The sequence below is a fragment of the Lepisosteus platostomus genome, chromosome 1 (assembly GCF_059453375.1).
Source record: "Lepisosteus platostomus isolate fLepPlt1 chromosome 1, fLepPlt1.hap1, whole genome shotgun sequence".
NCBI classification, from domain to species: Eukaryota; Metazoa; Chordata; class Actinopteri; order Semionotiformes; family Lepisosteidae; genus Lepisosteus; species Lepisosteus platostomus.
This window is the reverse complement of record NC_142611.1, coordinates 58,293,098-58,311,294: the sequence shown is the minus strand read 5'-3', so window position 1 is coordinate 58,311,294 and position 18,197 is coordinate 58,293,098. Positions and strand designations below refer to the sequence as shown.

Here is an 18,197-nt window from a genome sequence, read left to right as displayed (position 1 = left end):
AACTGAGGTCCTGACTCTCTGTGGACATTAAAAATCCCATGGCGCTTCTCGAATAGTGTAAGAGTGTTATCCTGGCATCTTGGTCAAATTTCTCCTTGGCCAATCATGGCCATTAAGCCCCACCTATGAATTGGCTTAATTACTTCTCCTCCGCATTGGTAGCTCATGTACTGAGCGTACTGGCACACTTCCATCATCCTAGGAACTATACATTACTACAGTATACATGATAGAGAGGAGTTACCATTACATGTGAAGGGTTATTATTGTCTGCAACCTGGTGCAGAGCATGGGCCACAGAAGTACAGCTTGTGTATCTTCCAGCAGGCCACATACTGTACGCTGCTAACCCCTAGTCTTACTGAGAATACTTAAACAGTAGAATACTAGTAGAATAGAGTTTAACTTTTTATTCCAGCACTTGCTTCATATCTGATTTTCTCACACAAAAAGAAAGATCCAGGAAGCCAGATAATCAGGGCAGATCTGACGATCAGTGCTTTTTGTCTACTGATTTTTAGCAGTTTAACAAAACCCAAAAGAACAGTCACTGCTCTGCCTTTTTTAATCCCGTGCTAAACTGGAACGTCTAATAGCGTATTAAACAGCACATGAAAGAGATTACAGTTTCTCATTTCAGAACTCGTTAGCTAAATAGTGTAGGTCTTGGAGCAAGACCTTGTTTTGGAATTTGTAAATATGCTCCCTAATTTTGCATAATTTGTTTGATATAGGATAGTATTTATATGTTTAATATCGTTGCAAAATTTTCAGTTTTAAAAGTAACTTGTGATAAAGTTAGAAAACAGTTGTGTGATTTTGTGGATCACTTTTTCCATAAACTTAGAAATAACTCTTAGAAATGAAGTCATAATGTTTTTAAAAAAATGTACCCACACAAAAAAAAAGCTACAGGAAAAACTAAAAAGTCATCACAGATATGTTTCAAAAGCCACTTCTCATTTTATTGCAACAGCAGGCCTGCTGGAAGCTGTTTAGAGTTGCTTGGTAATTGCAAGTTTAATTAAACGTGCAGAAGCATGAAACACAGAAATGCAAGTTCACCTGCTTCGGTTGCTAATAAACATGAAAGGCAAGTGATGAAGTAAAATGGGTTACTTCTTTCTGTGTAGCTCAGTATAGCTCTGCTTCAAAGTGATTTTCAGTGTGTGCAAGCCAGTAGCAGTGACAGTTTACAGTTCTAAAACTAAAAATCAGATCCAAGCAGTAAGTACAGTATGAGGTTTGAGCGAATGCAAATCAATTTGATACATTTTCATTAATGTATGGATTTGGAAATTCCTGACGTGCAGCATAGGGTACTTCAGGATCTATTAAAAATAGAGTGGCCCTGATTGGAATATACACTTGCTAATGTTAAGTGAGGAAAGTGGGATTCCATCCAAATTTAACTTTCAAAAAAACACAGGAGAGCACAGCAAGGAGACACTGAGATCAATGACAAGGGCCCAGCTGATTCTGCCAGTGGAAGGTGTTTTTGGACACTGCTCTGAAAGCAGAACTCTAAATGGCTTTATGATGCAGTGGTTCCAGTTTTGTTTAGGACAATGGAATTCTTCCAACTCCTCACATCTAAAAGGATTTTTGTTCATTTACTTCTCTTCTAGGTCACATTTTTCAGTTACATTTGTGATCAAGAAAATTGTGATAATGGTTACCCAGGTGAAATGGAAAATCAGTAGAGGATCGGTTACATGGTTGCACTAATCCCCATTCATAAAGTGCCCATTATTGCATCCTTTAAGGTAGACCTACTGTAGTTTTAAACAAATAGAAATGCCAGTACAGCAGTGTTTACACTAATTAGGGCAAGCTTACTCACAAAGTAGAAATTGATATGGAGCCTTAAAAACTTTTCTTTACTGAATAAAATTTAACAGGTTGATTCATGTTTATTACTATGAACATTTTACAAATTATTTTTATAATTACTAAAAACATGTGATTTTGTGTCTCAGGCAAGGCTGTCATAGGAAACAGAAATTTATCCTAATACTCACCCATTCCTCTAATCCAATTAGTACATAAGAAGGGTTTCAGACAAGAAGCTGCCATTTGGCCCATCTAATTAATTTGTTTCTTTAATTTGTACAGTAGTTAAATGATCCACTGATCTTATTCAGCCATTTCAGTACAACTAATATACGAGAAACTGGTACAGCTGGGAATATACCATACTCACACAACATTTGTGTGAAGATTTTATTTATTTTTGGAGTCAGTTTTAAATGTGCGTCCACCTTGTTTTCACTTGTCTTTGTGTATATTAGGCTGAGCTTGTCTATAACTGTTGATTTTAAATATGTGAATCAGGTCCTCTTGTTGTCTCCACAGTTCAAGACGAGGTTGATTTTAAAAACCAGGTTAATGTTTTAGCCTGTCATTGCAGGACATTCCTATCAACTCAAGAATGTATCTGGTTGCTCTTCTCTAGATTCCAGAAGACCATTATATGTCTTGTATCTTTGTGACTGAAATTGTAAATGTAGACTATCTTTTACTGTTTTAAACCTGTAACAGATATTGCTCTTCACATTCTGAGCTTTTTTTTGTACTTCACAGCACATCAGAGAGTGAAAAACCTATATTTACCAGTTTCATCAATCAAGAAGCAATAAATGATATACATTTTAATAGAACAGGAAACTTTATTGTTTTACTCATGATTTCCGAGACCATGACACTGGGATGTAGAAATGAATGTGAGTTGTTGGTTACCTCTTATTCTAGTGGACATTTAAATGTTTTGATAAAATCCAGAGAAGGGAAATATTTGAAATGAATTATATAAAATAACGTACGCAGTTGTTACTACAGTAGGTAGGAAAAGTACTTAAAACTCTATTTTCCTTTTAAATAAAACTTCTGTATTCTCAGGCAGCTTTCTCTTCATGAAATAAACATTATTCACTGGAAAGTAAATAATGGAAAGTAATAAAAATTAAAAAAAACAGCTCGTCGTAAGATTTCATGATCAGATACATCATGTTGGCAGTCTTCTTCCCCTGCACTACACAGCTGGTATATGGGTGATGGCAGCAAAAGTAGAAAAAAACAATGTAGTCAAAATGTATTATCAGCATTGTGCTGGAATTAGACAATGTGCAATTGAATCAGATCAAATTCATATCCCATTTTTTCCTAGATTTTGCGAACTGTCATTTTTATGAGTGTAGTCTCCCACCACACATGTTGACCTGTAATTTATTGACCAATTCAGCTTACCTCTCTGACACTCATTCCAGCACAAAGAGGAAGACCAAATATCCACGCTGTGTATTTCACTTCTCTGCTGAAATAGCCCCACACAGCGGGGATCTGAACCAGCAACCTCTACAACAGCCACTCTGTTCTCCAAAAGATGGTGGGCCATTTGGTAGCTCCCTGGTAACTTTAACTTATCTCATGATTCAGAGAAAATAGAACCACATTTCAAATATTTATTGTACTTTGTCAAATGGACTTCTTCATGTCAGTATAAATCCTGGTTAAAATCAAGTAACCAACCTTCTATGGCTGTATTTGGACAAATTGCATTTGATATTTTGTAATAACCGACATTGAGTTTAAAGTTCTGTCAACTGGATCAGTTTGAAATTTTCATGTATTAAAGGTGAGGCAGACCCTTCTTGTTGAACTGAATTCACATTAGGGTCTTTTGCCCCTCTGTACAATACTCCTCAACATTATACTTACAAAATGATAAGCACGTAAAACATAAAGGGCATGCTTCTTCACAAAACAATTTTCAGATTTTTATGTAAAAAATAGGTGAGTTTGATTGCTCTCTATAAAAAAAGTAAAACATTTAAATACCCTTCCCAATCTAAGAAATATAATGTAGTAAAATCTCTCCCCAATAATATTACTTAGAATTTGCATAGATGTTTTCTTATTTACTACAATATACATGTGCAAATAGCACTAAAATAAGGCTTACATGTACAGTATAGAACCCAAAAAACATTTCATCTGCATAGACAAACCCAAATTTCCAGAGAGGCTCTTAGTCATCATCATCCAAAACTCTTTAACATTAAGGCATTTGCAGTTTGTAAAGCCCACTTACTTTCATACACTTCCTTGGAAAGTGGTGAGGTTGTTTACAGTGATTATGATGGTGTACTTGTAGAATTTTTCCTTTCTCTGTTTACATGCAGGCTTCTTAAACTCAAGTTCAGTAGATAACTGTAACCAGGATTACAAATCCAGTTTCTGATTTTAGGCGATCGATGGATCATGACTCAAGATTCCATTTCTTCTTACACTGGACAAGGGATTTTAAGTAGCTACTGTGCTCTAGTAAATTTGGTCTTATCTAAAACATACAATAGCTGTGATAATAATGAATACACAACATCTGTGAGTATCCTTCAGGACGACAGAGGCAGTGCGGAGTCTTATCCGGCACTGTTCCTTGATTTGATGTACTTAGTTCAATGGTTCCCTTGGGCCCAGTAAGCCTGCATGTAATTTTGACTTCCTTCACCTGAAAGAAAATCCAACACATGGCTACCAAATAAATCAAATCAAAACAAATCAGTCTGTTATCAAACACATTTTGATCTGAAATGAAGTCAATTTTTTAAATTGAGAATGTCATAACCAATACTAGAGGTGGTACGAAGCAGCTCAATGAACGAATACCAGCAGGTTCAAGAGACTGCAGTTCTCGAAAATCCTTTGAACTCATTGTCAATGATATTGTAGCCTTTCTATAAGGGCTTTGCCTCAGCTCAGAAAATGAAAAATTATAATCACTTCATTACAACACACCAGGTTTTCTCCAGGAGAAACATAATTTAACTAAGCCCTTGAATGCTGTAAAATCAAAGTCAAAGTCACTACCCTATAAAATACATATGAAACACAAAGGATTTTCTGTGATCTACATAGGTAGATGAGTACCACCAGTAGTGTGCAAGGCCACAAATTAAAGAAAGCTAGAGTCCTTATTGTGTAAATCTCAAGAAACAGATCACAAATTAATAAGAAAAGTTAATGGATCATTTTTTGATGAAATAATATGTCTCCTTTAGTTGACAAGGTATATCTTAATACCACATCAACTGTGTTAATGTATTCCTTTGAGTCTTTAGCTTGTCAACCTGTAGCACAAATCCAGCTCATAATGCAAGTCCTCAGTAGAATGATAATCAGAGGTCTAACAAATGCAATTCTGCTGCCCACCATTCTGAGAGAGTGTCTTAAGTTATTGCTTATCAGAAAAGTGAGAGGTTTATGACATCTCTGAAATAGTAAAATAAGAAAGGAATGATTCACCAGCCTTAAGTAAATCCCCGGTCTCTTCCAGTCTAAGACAGAAAAAAGGTTTCCATCCACCAAAGAGGTATCTTCTTCATCAAGTAGTGCCAGGAACATGAGATAAAAATAAAACTTTCGAAGTCCTCAAAAAGTATAAAATATCCAGATACAAAATGGGCATAAAAACAAGCTTTGATTAAAACTCTATTCTTCCATTGGAATGTATGATAAAATCGAGTGCTCCTGTGCAATGGCTGCAAGTTCTTTGAGAAATTCCATAAAAAGGACAGTTCCAAACACAACGTTTCTTGCCTGTGGGGTAATCTTGGGCTGTTGCGGGGCTTTCCTGGTCTTGCTGCTAGGCAACAGCTGAGCTCTGGTTTCTTCTTCTTGAAGCTTCTGTCCGTTCTCTACAACAAGGAGGTCTTGGATGAGATCTTTAAGAAAGCCATACAATTGGGTTTTAGAAGGAGCTAGAAAGCTTATTTCCAACTTTCAGAAAAAGTCATAATGCATATTATTGAGAAATACCACAAAACAACCCCACAGTTTTAAAAAACAGATTTAAGGAACTGTTTGAACACATTTGAACTGTTGAGTCTGGTTTAAAGCAATCTGCGTTTCATTAAAGATAAGGATTTCTTTTATTCTAAAGATATATCTGAAAGAGTAGAGACCTTTTGTAATGATGTCCCATTGTCATAAATTCAACAGATAGGACAGTAAGTGCCTAATTAATATATCAGGCTGGGGTGTGATAGGGTTATTTTGAATGACTCAGATCACAAGCTTCCACTTGTGTTTTCTACTGTTATACAATTTTTGATTAATTACAGTTTAGTTTGGGTGAGAACATGTTCATCGTGTAGAAATATATAACTTGTATTGATCAGAATATTTAAAAACCAATAAGATTATGTCTAATCTAAGAAGCAAATTTGAAGGGTTGTAGGAGCTGTAACCCATCAAATTTAACAACTGAATTTAAAAGATTCATTGTCAGCATAAATATCACTTGTTCCTCTCTACACATCCATTAAAGCTAAAATATTTGTACAGTATTTTGTTTTGCAAAAAGCAGCCTATCAAAATTAACCACAAGTTTAAAATAAAACGGGTGATGTTTCTGTACAACTTTGCCATTAAATGTGTATGGATTTTGTTTCCATACAAAGAGTGAAACGAGTAGGACATGGCAAAAAGAGTTGCACAGCTGTATACTCCATGAGATCCAAGAACTGTAACTGGGGAGTATTTCACCACAAGGCCTTGTGAATATGTTAGCACTTTTAAGAGCCACCTGCAATCAGCCCCTTCCACAAAGCACTGTAAGCACTGGAGAAAACACTGAATGTTAGCAGTGCTTTCTCCAGCCAACCGATGGAAAGGTAGGTGCAGCAGCAGGCCTATCTCTGGTATGAGCAATCAGGCAGCTGTTGAAACCAAGAAATACTGCTGACAGTCAAACATTGCTCAGGTCTAGGACAAAGGGAGATTTACTCTTGAATCAGAAAGGAAAAATTGACAAAGCCAACTTAACCATAAATGCCACTGAAGCTGCAATAAATCTTTCATTATTTTAGCTTGACAACACTTCCATGCTGAGGTCTTCCTTTCTATGTTGTTTTTTCTGCAACAATGAAAAAATGCCAAGTCACAGCCCTACAGATATTGCATGGGTTCATCAAGTTATTAGTCGCTGTGAGAAAATATGCAGACCTTATATCATAAGTAAACTACTGTTAAAATTTTAAATAAGTGCCACTACTGCTCATAATATTAATAATCTGTAATTATTATGATTTTGCTGATTTGATTAAATTATTATTTACTTTTGCTTTCTTGCACTGATATTTTCAAAAGACACCACATACTGTAGTTTAAGGTTACATGATTTTATTTCCTTTTGAATATTCTAATACTACCTAAAAGCTGTCATACATTGACAAGACCTCAGGTGACAGTAAGAAAATCTAGATAAATTTGACGCAGAATAATAAAACCCCAGTAAAAAATAAAGCTAACCTCTGTTTCTAAGCGCAGCCTCTTGATAAAGCAGGTCCTGCTGTGCATCCTTCACTAGCTCGGAGAAGTCGGCCTTTGTGGAAGCAATCTGTTCAATTTGGTTCTTCACAGATGCAAGTACCTGTGGATCACACGTACAGTATTACCTCTCAAGCAAGCAGACACAACCTACAAACATCAATATCGTGTGTGGGCACAAAGGTCTTTCCTTGCAATGAAACTGTTCTGCCATCTTCCACAGAAGTATTCAAAAAGGTGTCTTCATGCTGCTGCTTTCAAGATATTTTTTTAAAAAAAACAGTGTCCATCATATCCTGAATAAGCAGCTAAGACTTAATGGTTGCATGGACATTATGTGAAAATGCACAATGCAGGCTTACTAAATTCATAGCATCATTATGAATACAATGTCAACATTTGCAGAAAGACACAATACAGACAGGAGATGTAAAGTGATGGGTAAAATGACTATATTACAAATTTCTCCATTTCACTTACTGAAATTGTTTTTGAACTGATGATTTGTTAAAAGAAAAAAGATTTATTGTCATCAAAACGTCAATGTCTACAATTTAGTTTTTTAGGCTTATTATGGACATTCAGTTAAGCTTGAACAAGTTCATCTTTGTGTTTTCACATGATGTACAGAGGCCATCCAGTCTAACTGCTTACTCAGGAGGTTGTGGATGAGAATTGAAATTAAGTATCTTGTTTCATCAATATCCATAACATACATTTATATTGCAGTAAATACAGAGAACAATGCTGTAGCTGAATCGAATCACAGAGTTTATGTGCATAGCAACTTCAAACTGTTGCATGTTGCTTGGCCTTTAACTGAATTTACACAGAATCAGCCATTATAATGTATAAAATTTACTGCATCATTAATATGCCAATCTATACAAGTCTGTGACTGTTTAATTTGGATGAATGTAAAAAACCAACACATACTGCAGGAATCCTTACACTGATGTGCTTTGCCTGTAAACCCACTCTTTCTGTGTAATAGCAATGTTAGCGTTAGTGTCTCACTGCTAGCACCAGTGAGGATAGCTGTACTGTAGGTTTCAGGGCAGTCAGTGGTTTATTGTTGCGTGTACACATGGTTGTCAGATAGATACAGCCAATTTAGGTCCTAAATTAGAAAATAATCTCAAGCAAGAAGACATAATGTCAATTATGTATAATGTTCTTGAAAGACTTAATATTTATTATATGCATTTTTATGCCTCTGAAGGCTTATGCTATCAATTAGAAAAACCACATCAGTCAAAACAGAAATCTCTGGGCACGGGCTCAGAGGAATACTTGATTTAACGAAACATGAGACCACAGAAAAGCAGCAATTAGATTTTGAAATGAACGTGCTTTACCAGGTTTGAACTTCTAGTATACACTGAGTATGTTCAAAAGCGTTCATGTTTTTGTTTAGCTCACTCTAATTTAGCTGTCTGCTTCTATAATTGCATTCTTAATGTACATTGTAGGTGGTGCAAAAAAAAAACCCAAATGCACTGATCAAATACACTTTGCTTCTTAACTGTTTCTCTCCAGTGAAGAGTTTAGTTTATTTTTAAACATTTGTAAGCACGTTTGTAACCTTACATTCATAGCTAAGACTTCAAAAATAATTCAAACAAAGGATTGCAAAATGCTTCACAGGAGGAGATTTATTTTGTCCACCACTGACGTGAACCTTTTTTATTCAGTCCTTTATTTAACCATGTAAGGCAGCTAACCAAGTTTAAACAATAAAAACAAACTCCTGGTCTAGAGACACAATTTATAGCAGAAGCCTTGTTTCCTTTAAAGGTCTATTGGTCATCCTAGCATTTAATCATCTACATATATTTACTAATCTAATGTCCCTTAATATATACAGAAAATGTAAAAAAATTAAAAATAAACACCCGAGTTACATTTTAAATGGGAAAACATTCCCTTCGTTTCCATAATTGTTTGGGATAATGAAAGTTGCATTATTTCATCTGATTGTTGCACATTGCTTCAAACAGTCTCCTGGGATTCACAGGCAGCTTTTTCCTGAGTCCCCTGGGGCAGAGCAGTGAGAGAAGCAGTACCTGGTAGAGTGAGCGCACGCTGGGCTGCAAGATCATGTTGGTGTTGAGCAGGAAGGAACGCAGCAGGGGTTGTGGGTAGGCAGCCAGCTGGGCGATGATCCCTGTGAGCAGCAGGTTGACGTGCAGCGAGTTCTCCAGCATGTTCTCCAGTCGTGAGAGCAGCACACTGATGAATGGCCCTGCAGAAGAGCACCACATGGCCAGGATGAATTTCAAGTGTTTCTGGTCAACTTGGGCCACTGAGCTGCACACAGCAGGTGTTATGTCAATTGAATAGCATGTTGCCTTTATCCTGTAGGATCACTGTTAGAATATTTTACTGCTGCACAAGCATCAGACAGCAAAATGGATGATTTAATGATTTCAGACAAGAAGCTTGAAGCAATCGAAATTGATAACATTCCTGCCACTGTTTTGATCAGGTCAGAAGTTAAGCTGTTATAGTCCTCGTTAGGTGAGGGAAATCATAAACAAAAAAACTGTGACCCTCCCTCTGTGACAGACAACAAACAAATTCTTGTTATGGTCTCTAGCAGTGCAGCTTATATTCAAAAAATACCCATGGCTGCCTCTTCCAGTGTTAGCTGTAATTATCAGCATAATTTAAAAGGTTTTCCAGCAAAAACTGTATTTCTCTTACACAGTTACAGAACCTGTATCTGACTACATTCAATTTTTGCCAACAGCCTCAATGTTTGCAATGGAATTAACCATTGTTATCCTCAAAACAGCCTGTTTGTCTTGCTTTGTTTTCTACAAGAGATAAATACTAGAATTAAAAATGCTTGAAAGACCCCTTAAATTCACATACTGTTCTCCTTACTTCCAATTAATACCACTGTTCATACTGCAATACAAGAATTTTGCTCTACTCTTTAAGTAAAATACGCATTTATATAAAACTGATGTTGAAATATTGAAATCCAGTCATTTCATATATTATCACGAAAGCACATAAAGTCTCACCAGTGAAAGGTACTCCAGGGCTCCTTTTCCCACTATAAGAATATCCTGTGTGATTCTTTGACCCAAACGGAGAAGGTATTTTCTCTGGTTCTGGAGTGTCAACAGAAAAGGAGGCAAAGTCCATATCATCCTCTACAGGAGTGACGGGGTTTGTAAACTCCTTTTCCCCTTTAACTGGACTTACAGGCTCCACCCCCAGTGTCTTGATAAGTTCATCATACTCGGAGATAAGGTCCTCTCCACCCTGGCACATAGTGTGCAGGTTGGAGTTGTGGTCTGCCTCAGAGAGCTTGTGATCAGCTGGCGTTTTACTATTCTTTTTGATCAAGTTCCCCTCCGAGCTCAAGCCAGAATTCTTCCTGTTCTGCTCATCCATGGAGCCAGGTTGTTGCGTAGGAGCCAGGCCATTGCTCAGTAGAAGAGTCGATGGCTCCGGCGGTCTAGAGGCTGTACTGTGCTCCGCGCCATCCTGGGCATCCTTCTGGGCGATGAGGTTATACACCATGACGTCATCTTGAAAGTCTCCCTCCTCGATGTAGGATCCCTTGATGAGCATAATGGCATTCTTCCTCATTTCTTGAATGTGCTTGGGTGGCTCCACTGGACAAGGTTCCTTCTCCTCCAGGAGGCTGTGAAGGACGTTTTCGCCCCCATCGGGGGACAGGACAGTGTCATAGCTATCATCCCACTCCAGCTCCAGTGGGATGGCCCTCTCCCCTGTGGTGCTGAGGTCCAACGGCACCTGGCTCCTTCCTTTTCTTTGGGCCAGTGCTGGATTCGGCTGTTTGCCTGCTTCCTCCCCTAAGCCAGGCTGGTATTGTTCAGGTGGGTTTTTCCCATCATAGGGGGCAGACCAGACTCTGCAGGCCCTAATGCAATTCGTTATACCATTGCGGGCATCATACAAGTAGTGCAAGTAGCTGACATCCATGACAGTCTCAGAGCCCATGATACAAGCATATTCCTGGCTGGCATCATCTGAAAATGGCTGCTCTGTATATTAAATAAGAGGGAAATGTTAAAAGGAATTGGTTTATATATATATATGTAAAGTAACAAAACCAGAGGAAAAAATTAAACCCTGAACAGAACTGTTACTTTAAAAAATAATTTAATGACTCTCTTAGTATCTGATGAAATGAATCTGAAATATTTAAATTTTTTTAAAAATATATGTTTGATGGAGAGATTAAACATGCCCAAGATAAAAAGACAATGACTTTTTAATTGTGCTGAAGTATAATCCCCCCCTTAGAAACAAAGGAATGCGAAAGCAATTACAAAGATTTGTCAGCTGCTGGGGAAGGAAAATCTGATGAGGAATTTAGATAAGATCAGATCATAATCACGTAACATAATCCTGTTCTCCATGGAACAGCAATTAATCACAGTCTTGGATGTTTCCACATGCATGTACTCCACACTTATTCTCATAACACCTGTGTTGTTTTTTTAACTCGAACATTTCACAGTTCCTGTACTTTTTTCAAGTGTGTAATTCCCAGCTCTTGTCATCTTACCCTTGGCGCTGGCCTGAGGCTTGTCTGTGCCCTTTGACCAGAGGATGCAGTCTAGCTGCTGTTTCCGGGGCAGCGGGCTGAGCTCTGGAGGGCAGCAGGAGGGAGTGAGGGCCAGGATCTTGGCAGCAGACACAGAGTAGCAATCCCTCTCCCTCACCACTCTGCGCTGGCTCAGCATCATGTGATTACAAGGGATCAGGTACCTGGAGATGTAAAAGCAGCTCTCTTGAATCGCCTGGCAAACCATGCTGTGCTTGAGCAGTTATATTTGAAGGGGAGTGTAAGTAATTAAATTCAATGAGAGAACTGCCTGTCAAAACATGTTGTATAAACTCATCTTCAAACTGAAATAAGAATTTTTCAGAGACTGCTTCTGAACCCCCAAGAAAAAAGCAAAGAATAACAGGTTAATAAGAGAAGCAAAACATTGTTTTACAATAAATCTGTGAGAGTTTTAAAAAATAAAAAAATACTTCCAACATTTTTAAATAGCTGTTTTATTCTGTTTCAGAAGACAATTTGATACAAAAAATGACTTACTGTCACATACCATTATTTCACAGAAGGGAAATACAATTCAATAAGGAAGTTAGTGGGGTATAATCACCTTAAGACGAGCTGTAACATCACATCCTCACAGTACAAACCAATCAGAGTCCTAAACAAGGCAAGAGAGACAGTGCCAAGCTGCAACAAAACATAATAACACATCATTTTTAAGTGCAAACTGCTTTCTCCTGTCTTTAGTGATGCAACAATTACCAAAAATCACTTACAGTACAGTACTTGACATTCAGGATTTAGTAAAAGTAGATACTGTATTCACAAACCCAATATAATTAGTTGTAGCCATTGCTACTGCATATGCTAAAATATTAACTTTAATTTTATGAAAAAACATTTTATTTCAGTCTTCATTTGTCACAGTATAATTGATATATTTTTGTACATTCTGTATCACCTAAAGACGTAAAAGCCCCCCACCACCACCACCTCCAATCCCTGACCTGAAAGGGGGTGTTGATGCGGCTGACCAGCGTGTCCAGGATGTGCACCTTCTCGTGCTTGTGCAGCAGGATGAAGCTGAGGAAGGTCTGGAGCAAGGCGGGCTCAGAGACGCTGCGCAGGAACAGGTCCAGGTAGGCCGTCGTGGTCATCACCTCCTCCAATGTCAACTAGGAGAGACGCAGCCTCTTTGTTATGATCATCAGAGCCACAGTCAGCTCATTCAAAGTCCAAAACAAGTCTGGCCTCATCAACTGCCTTCACTTCATACATCCATAAATGATAAGAAATGCAATCCTTTAAAGATTGTGAAAGACTGGGTCCTCCTTCACATCCAACATAAGCAAGCTAAGTGACCTTCAAAATAATTCCCTGTTTGTTCCCAGCTATGATCAGCAGTGCTGCATCGGCGGAACGAACGAACGCAAAAATCCTCAAAACTCATCACTTATTCTGCTGTTTTGTTGTTTTTTTTACCCTATGAACTTTTTTCTCTAACAAAAGAGTATTATTTTCTATACATACTGTTAGAGTACAATATAGATGACAAGTGGCTGGTCTTTTAATAAAGGGAATTGCTCAAATCAGAAAAAAGCATGAATTATATGCAGTTAGACCTTAATGTTAATGTGACCACACAGGAAAATTTACTGATTTTTCTTTTTTTTATTTTGAAGTTGTTGATGGGCGTGTTAAACCTTATTTGAACTTCTAAATTAATAAAACATTGACTGACTGCTGCAAGTTCAGACAGGAATCGGTGGCTTTTTGGTATGAAGATTCACTGACCTTGTGAAGAGCTGGTGCCACCACAGGCACAAGGAAGCCATTGTAGATATAGCTGACAAGTTGGTTTCTGATAGTAGGATGTGCCACCTGGGACAAGAACACAAGCATGATTAAACACTTCTGCAGTCTGCTAGGCAGCAACACCTTCTTCTTAGCAGCAGAGTCACAGCGTATAGTATCCCAGCAACAGCTTTGTTGCCTCTCTGTTCCAGAGTAAATAAGCAAACCTCAGCCATGCCATGCAGTGCTGGAGATTAGGCCAAGAGCTTCACTGATACTTAACTCTGCGAATCTTGATTAGAATTGGACAAAGAATGATCAAAGTGGAACGAAGTGGATGATTTCATCTCAATCTCAAGTGAAAATTAGTCCATATTACAAAATCATAGTCATGATGACAACAGCCTTTATTTTAAATAACTCCTTTCATGGTACCTCATCTGAAGGTGCTGTTCCATAAAACAGTGAAACAAAAGACAGGTATACACAATTAAATGGAATCAGAAATAGATTGTAAAAGTGAGGTTTATGACAAGAGTTGATTGATTTACAATAAAGGATCTAATATGGACTAGGAGATTATTTTGAAGTCTCGGAGAAAGAAAAGGAAACAAAACAAAACAGAACTCACTGGCTCCTGGTGTCTGGAGCCTCACATTCAGAACTGAAAGCCCAGAGTCCAAAGAGTGCAAATGACATGTAGGCGTATAGGAGTAAATGGAGTTAGTTCACTCCTGTAGTCAGGAACCAAACGGTTCAAGCCCTTAAAGCAGTACAGTATACTGAATCTTATTCTGAAATCCTGCGTGGAGCCAGTGCAAGGAAACTAATACAGTCTATTCATACTTCATTATAGCTGGAGACATAAATGAATAAATGACAGGGACAGCTGACATTAAAATATGAAATGCACATGCTGAGGTGTATATGGAAGCCCAATTATAGCTCACAGCACCAAATTTCATCTTCTGTAGTCAGATATTTTTGATGACACCAACAAAAGTCAAGTCAGATTTTTGTTCTTCATAAATCTGGGATATTTAATAGCTTCTGGAAGACGGTGAAGGTCGCAGAGGCTGGAGACGTCACCTGTATGACGGCATTGCAGAACTCAAGGGAGTTCAGGAACTGCACCAGTGAAGGGACCTGCATCCAGTCTTCCCTGTGCAGGCAGTGCCACTCCTCACTGTGGACCTCCAGCTTCGTGGGCAGGGAGGAGTACAGGCCACTCAGCCCTGTCGCCAGCACCTAAGCAGGAGAACGGGGACATGAGACACAGTACAACAGGCTCCTGTAGGCTGTTCAAAGTGTGGTACTTAGGCAGATGTAGCCATGGCGGAGACGTTTTAAACAGACTCGGTGAGGAAAGACTTGGGACAAATGAGAGGCAAACCTAAAGTGCAAAATAATAGAACCACAGTCCCTGGTGGTCAGACATCTCGGTCAGTTCATTTAGTAGTCAGAACCCATTTGATATTCATCATAAAGGCAGCTTTTTAAAAGAATTGTATATAAAGGCACCTGGCCTGTGTCTATGTATATAAAGGTCCTATAATTACTCCTGGGTGGTCCTAGGTGCTATGTATTTACAATACACTGATTTTCCATTTTTTAACCCTCATCCAATGCTGCACTTGTGTTTGGTTTTCCCTTAGTATGATAAATTGAGTTCTTTAAATTAAACTAAAAATTTTATAGAAATATGACCTTTCTCTTAAGTCCCTTCACTGAAGGTTTAACTGCAGCACTTCATGTTATAAAATTACAGTGGGACAAGCAAACAGCTTCACTCATCTGCTGCAGGCACCAAGCATCTTAAGATCCTCAGCAAACAAAACAATGCCATAAACAATATTTCTTACAATGTGCTTAAGGTGTTTCTTAAGATGTGCAAAGATCCCCAGTGATTTATAGTATTTCAGAACTATGTGTTATAACTGAGTACCAAAAAATTATAAATCAATTATCCCTTTTCAACTTGTCCTAAGATAAAGTACAAATTCTGATAGAAAATACATGTCCTTCCTCCCATTCTCAGATTCTTCTCCGTTTCAGGCAGGCTATGTCCTGGAAGTGGATTGTAATTGTAATTGAATGCAATTAGCTGAGCCTACTTGTCATTTTTATTTTCTTAATGCTATGCTACTGTGAAAAATCCCACACAGACTCAAAATGACAGAAACATGATTCCCAAAAGATTAAATATGAATACAATCTGATGAACTGGAGTTAACGAGGACAGTACATTTCACAGTGTGTCCAATCAGCCTGGGATCAGATGATATCCCAATAGACAGAAGCACTGGACATATCCACAGCCAAAGCAGAGGAGAAAGTACAAACTAAAATGTGAAATTGGTTTGGATTCCAATCAGTGCGGCGCCTCTGGGAGATGTATTGTATGCCTTAGTGCAGTGTGTATGTCAAACCTGCTGAGGAAGAGGGGTGAATCTGAAGAAACACAGCTGAGGTTTTTCAACCAAATTTCTCAGGGAAGCAAACGAGAAAAGCTTTAAACACCGGACCTGTAGGCCACAGGGGGAAAAAAATACTATTTTTCCCTTTTTTGTGGATTTCCTTTTAAACAGATTTCTTTTCAAAATGTAAGTTGTCAGAGTTTTGTATTTGTACAGTTTCGATTCTGTGTGCTGTCCTTAGTTTTCCCAGAAATGAAACTACAGGAATTGGAACTCAAAATCTGGAGTGGAAGAGAAACAAATCATTTTATTCCACTTGATTTGTGTCCAGATTTATACCATCAAATATCCCACCCTTGCTCCAACTAAAATTCACATGTCAAATACACTGTGAAGTCCCAAAGAAAGCCTTCCTCTTTCATCAAGCGGAGCACAGAAAAGAGTCTGCAGAAGAAGAAACATTCCACAAGCAGTAATAAGACTGCTTTATAATTGTATCGTAAGTATAACATGACTCATGGTGAAATGTTAAAAAAAATCTTGTGATCTAATTCCTGTAGTTTCATTTCTAGGAAAACAAAAGATAGCGCATGGAAGCAGAAACTCCCAGAAATATTAGGAAATAAAATTTAAATGCGAAGTAAAATACTTAATCCTGAAAGATTGCTGCAGATTTAAAGAATATTTCCATGCATTTCATGAAAGCAAGTAGTCCAGTAGACTACTTTAACATTGCTTAACATTTAACACATCATACATTTTATTGTCTATCAGGTTATGATAAAGTACTATCAAATGTTACCTTTTTCATTTTTTCCTCATATGCCACTGAAATATCCCAATCAGTTTATCTGTATTGATTTTGTCATTTCAATTAAAAGAGTCATATGTTTTTTTTACATTTTACATTGGCCTGCATGATTGTTGGATACACAGTGTTAACATGAAAATGTTTAATTTTTATGCTGATAATATATATTATTTTCATGGCACTATTGAACTATGTGTTTTGTACATTCCATGCACATTATTTTTAAACCACAGTACAGAAAATGCATGAATTAAATCAACATCGCTAAAATATTATTTCAAAAATCATGTTCACTCTTAGTTTTCCTTTTAACACTGACTCAGATGTTCTATCTACCTATGTCTCCAACTGTCCACTCTGTTACTTTTCATTACAAAGGAGTTAAATGGATTTGTAAAGACCACACTTAAAAAGTCACTACCTGAATACAAAATCCAAAGTTAAATCGAATGCTTGCTAAACACAGCAATCTTTCCATTTATCAGCTGTGTGAGCTGTGTTTTTGGTCATTGCAGAGAAACTTCAAAGAATGCTATAGCACACTGTCACAACAAAGGGCAAACTCAAATCTGGCACGCAAACACGCTTTCATATGTCAGCACTAACTTGTTTAGGCTCTGGGCCATTCTTGTAGTGCAAAACCTGCCTTTATAACATAATCCCTCCCAGCAATTCAAGGCCAGCTCAAAAACTTCACCCTCACTGCCTTACAAGGAATTTTCACTTAAAGGATGTATTATTCCCTCTGGTTAATAACAGATCTAGTAGGATACTGTGCACTAATGCCCTACAGTTTGACTGACAACTCCAATTTGCCTCTTGCTGTTAAGGTCATCCCTGGTTCTGTCACAGACATCCAGTTGAGAAACACGTATGAATTATTGTAAAGCATGTTTCATCACAATAATGCCTTAAAGTGCAGGGGAATTGCTAATCTGGAACTGCAACAAATTACAGCCACATTCTCAGCCTTTCTACAAGCTGAAACCAATGCTGACAAACGTAACTGGACGAGTACTGGATGCTGTCTATGTTAAGATTATTTTGATCAGTGTCCGTGTATGAAGTGGCAAAACATTTTTTTAGTAAATACATTGGATGAACTGATATTTTCACATGCAAGAATGACTGCCGAGCATCTTGCCATTTTAATATTCTCATTAATTTACCAGAGTTAATAATGAAATGAGAATGCAACAGTAGTTTTGTGGAATTCCTCACAACCACCACATGCAACAATGTCACCGAGCATAATAAATAACAACTACACAGATTACACTCGGATGCAAGTAAA

At 37.7% G+C, this 18,197-nt stretch overlaps 1 protein-coding gene across 1 annotated transcript in view; it reads right to left on the bottom strand.

Moving 5' to 3' along the window:
- Window positions 1–2,086: 2,086 nt before the first annotated feature.
- The window catches only part of fhip1aa (FHF complex subunit HOOK interacting protein 1Aa), a 61,167-nt gene continuing 45,056 nt past the window's right edge, over window positions 2,087–18,197 (bottom strand). Inside the window, exons 5-13 of the mRNA XM_088633184.1 lie at window positions 14,765–14,923; window positions 13,676–13,762; window positions 12,889–13,056; window positions 12,489–12,568; window positions 11,882–12,084; window positions 10,362–11,354; window positions 9,396–9,574; window positions 7,312–7,432; window positions 2,087–5,723 (exon numbers count right to left, since the gene is read on the bottom strand). Coding sequence (XP_088489310.1) covers window positions 5,491–5,723; window positions 7,312–7,432; window positions 9,396–9,574; window positions 10,362–11,354; window positions 11,882–12,084; window positions 12,489–12,568; window positions 12,889–13,056; window positions 13,676–13,762; window positions 14,765–14,923 — 2,223 coding nt within the window. The 3' untranslated portion in view covers window positions 2,087–5,490. The remainder of the gene's footprint in view (window positions 5,724–7,311; window positions 7,433–9,395; window positions 9,575–10,361; window positions 11,355–11,881; window positions 12,085–12,488; window positions 12,569–12,888; window positions 13,057–13,675; window positions 13,763–14,764; window positions 14,924–18,197) is intronic.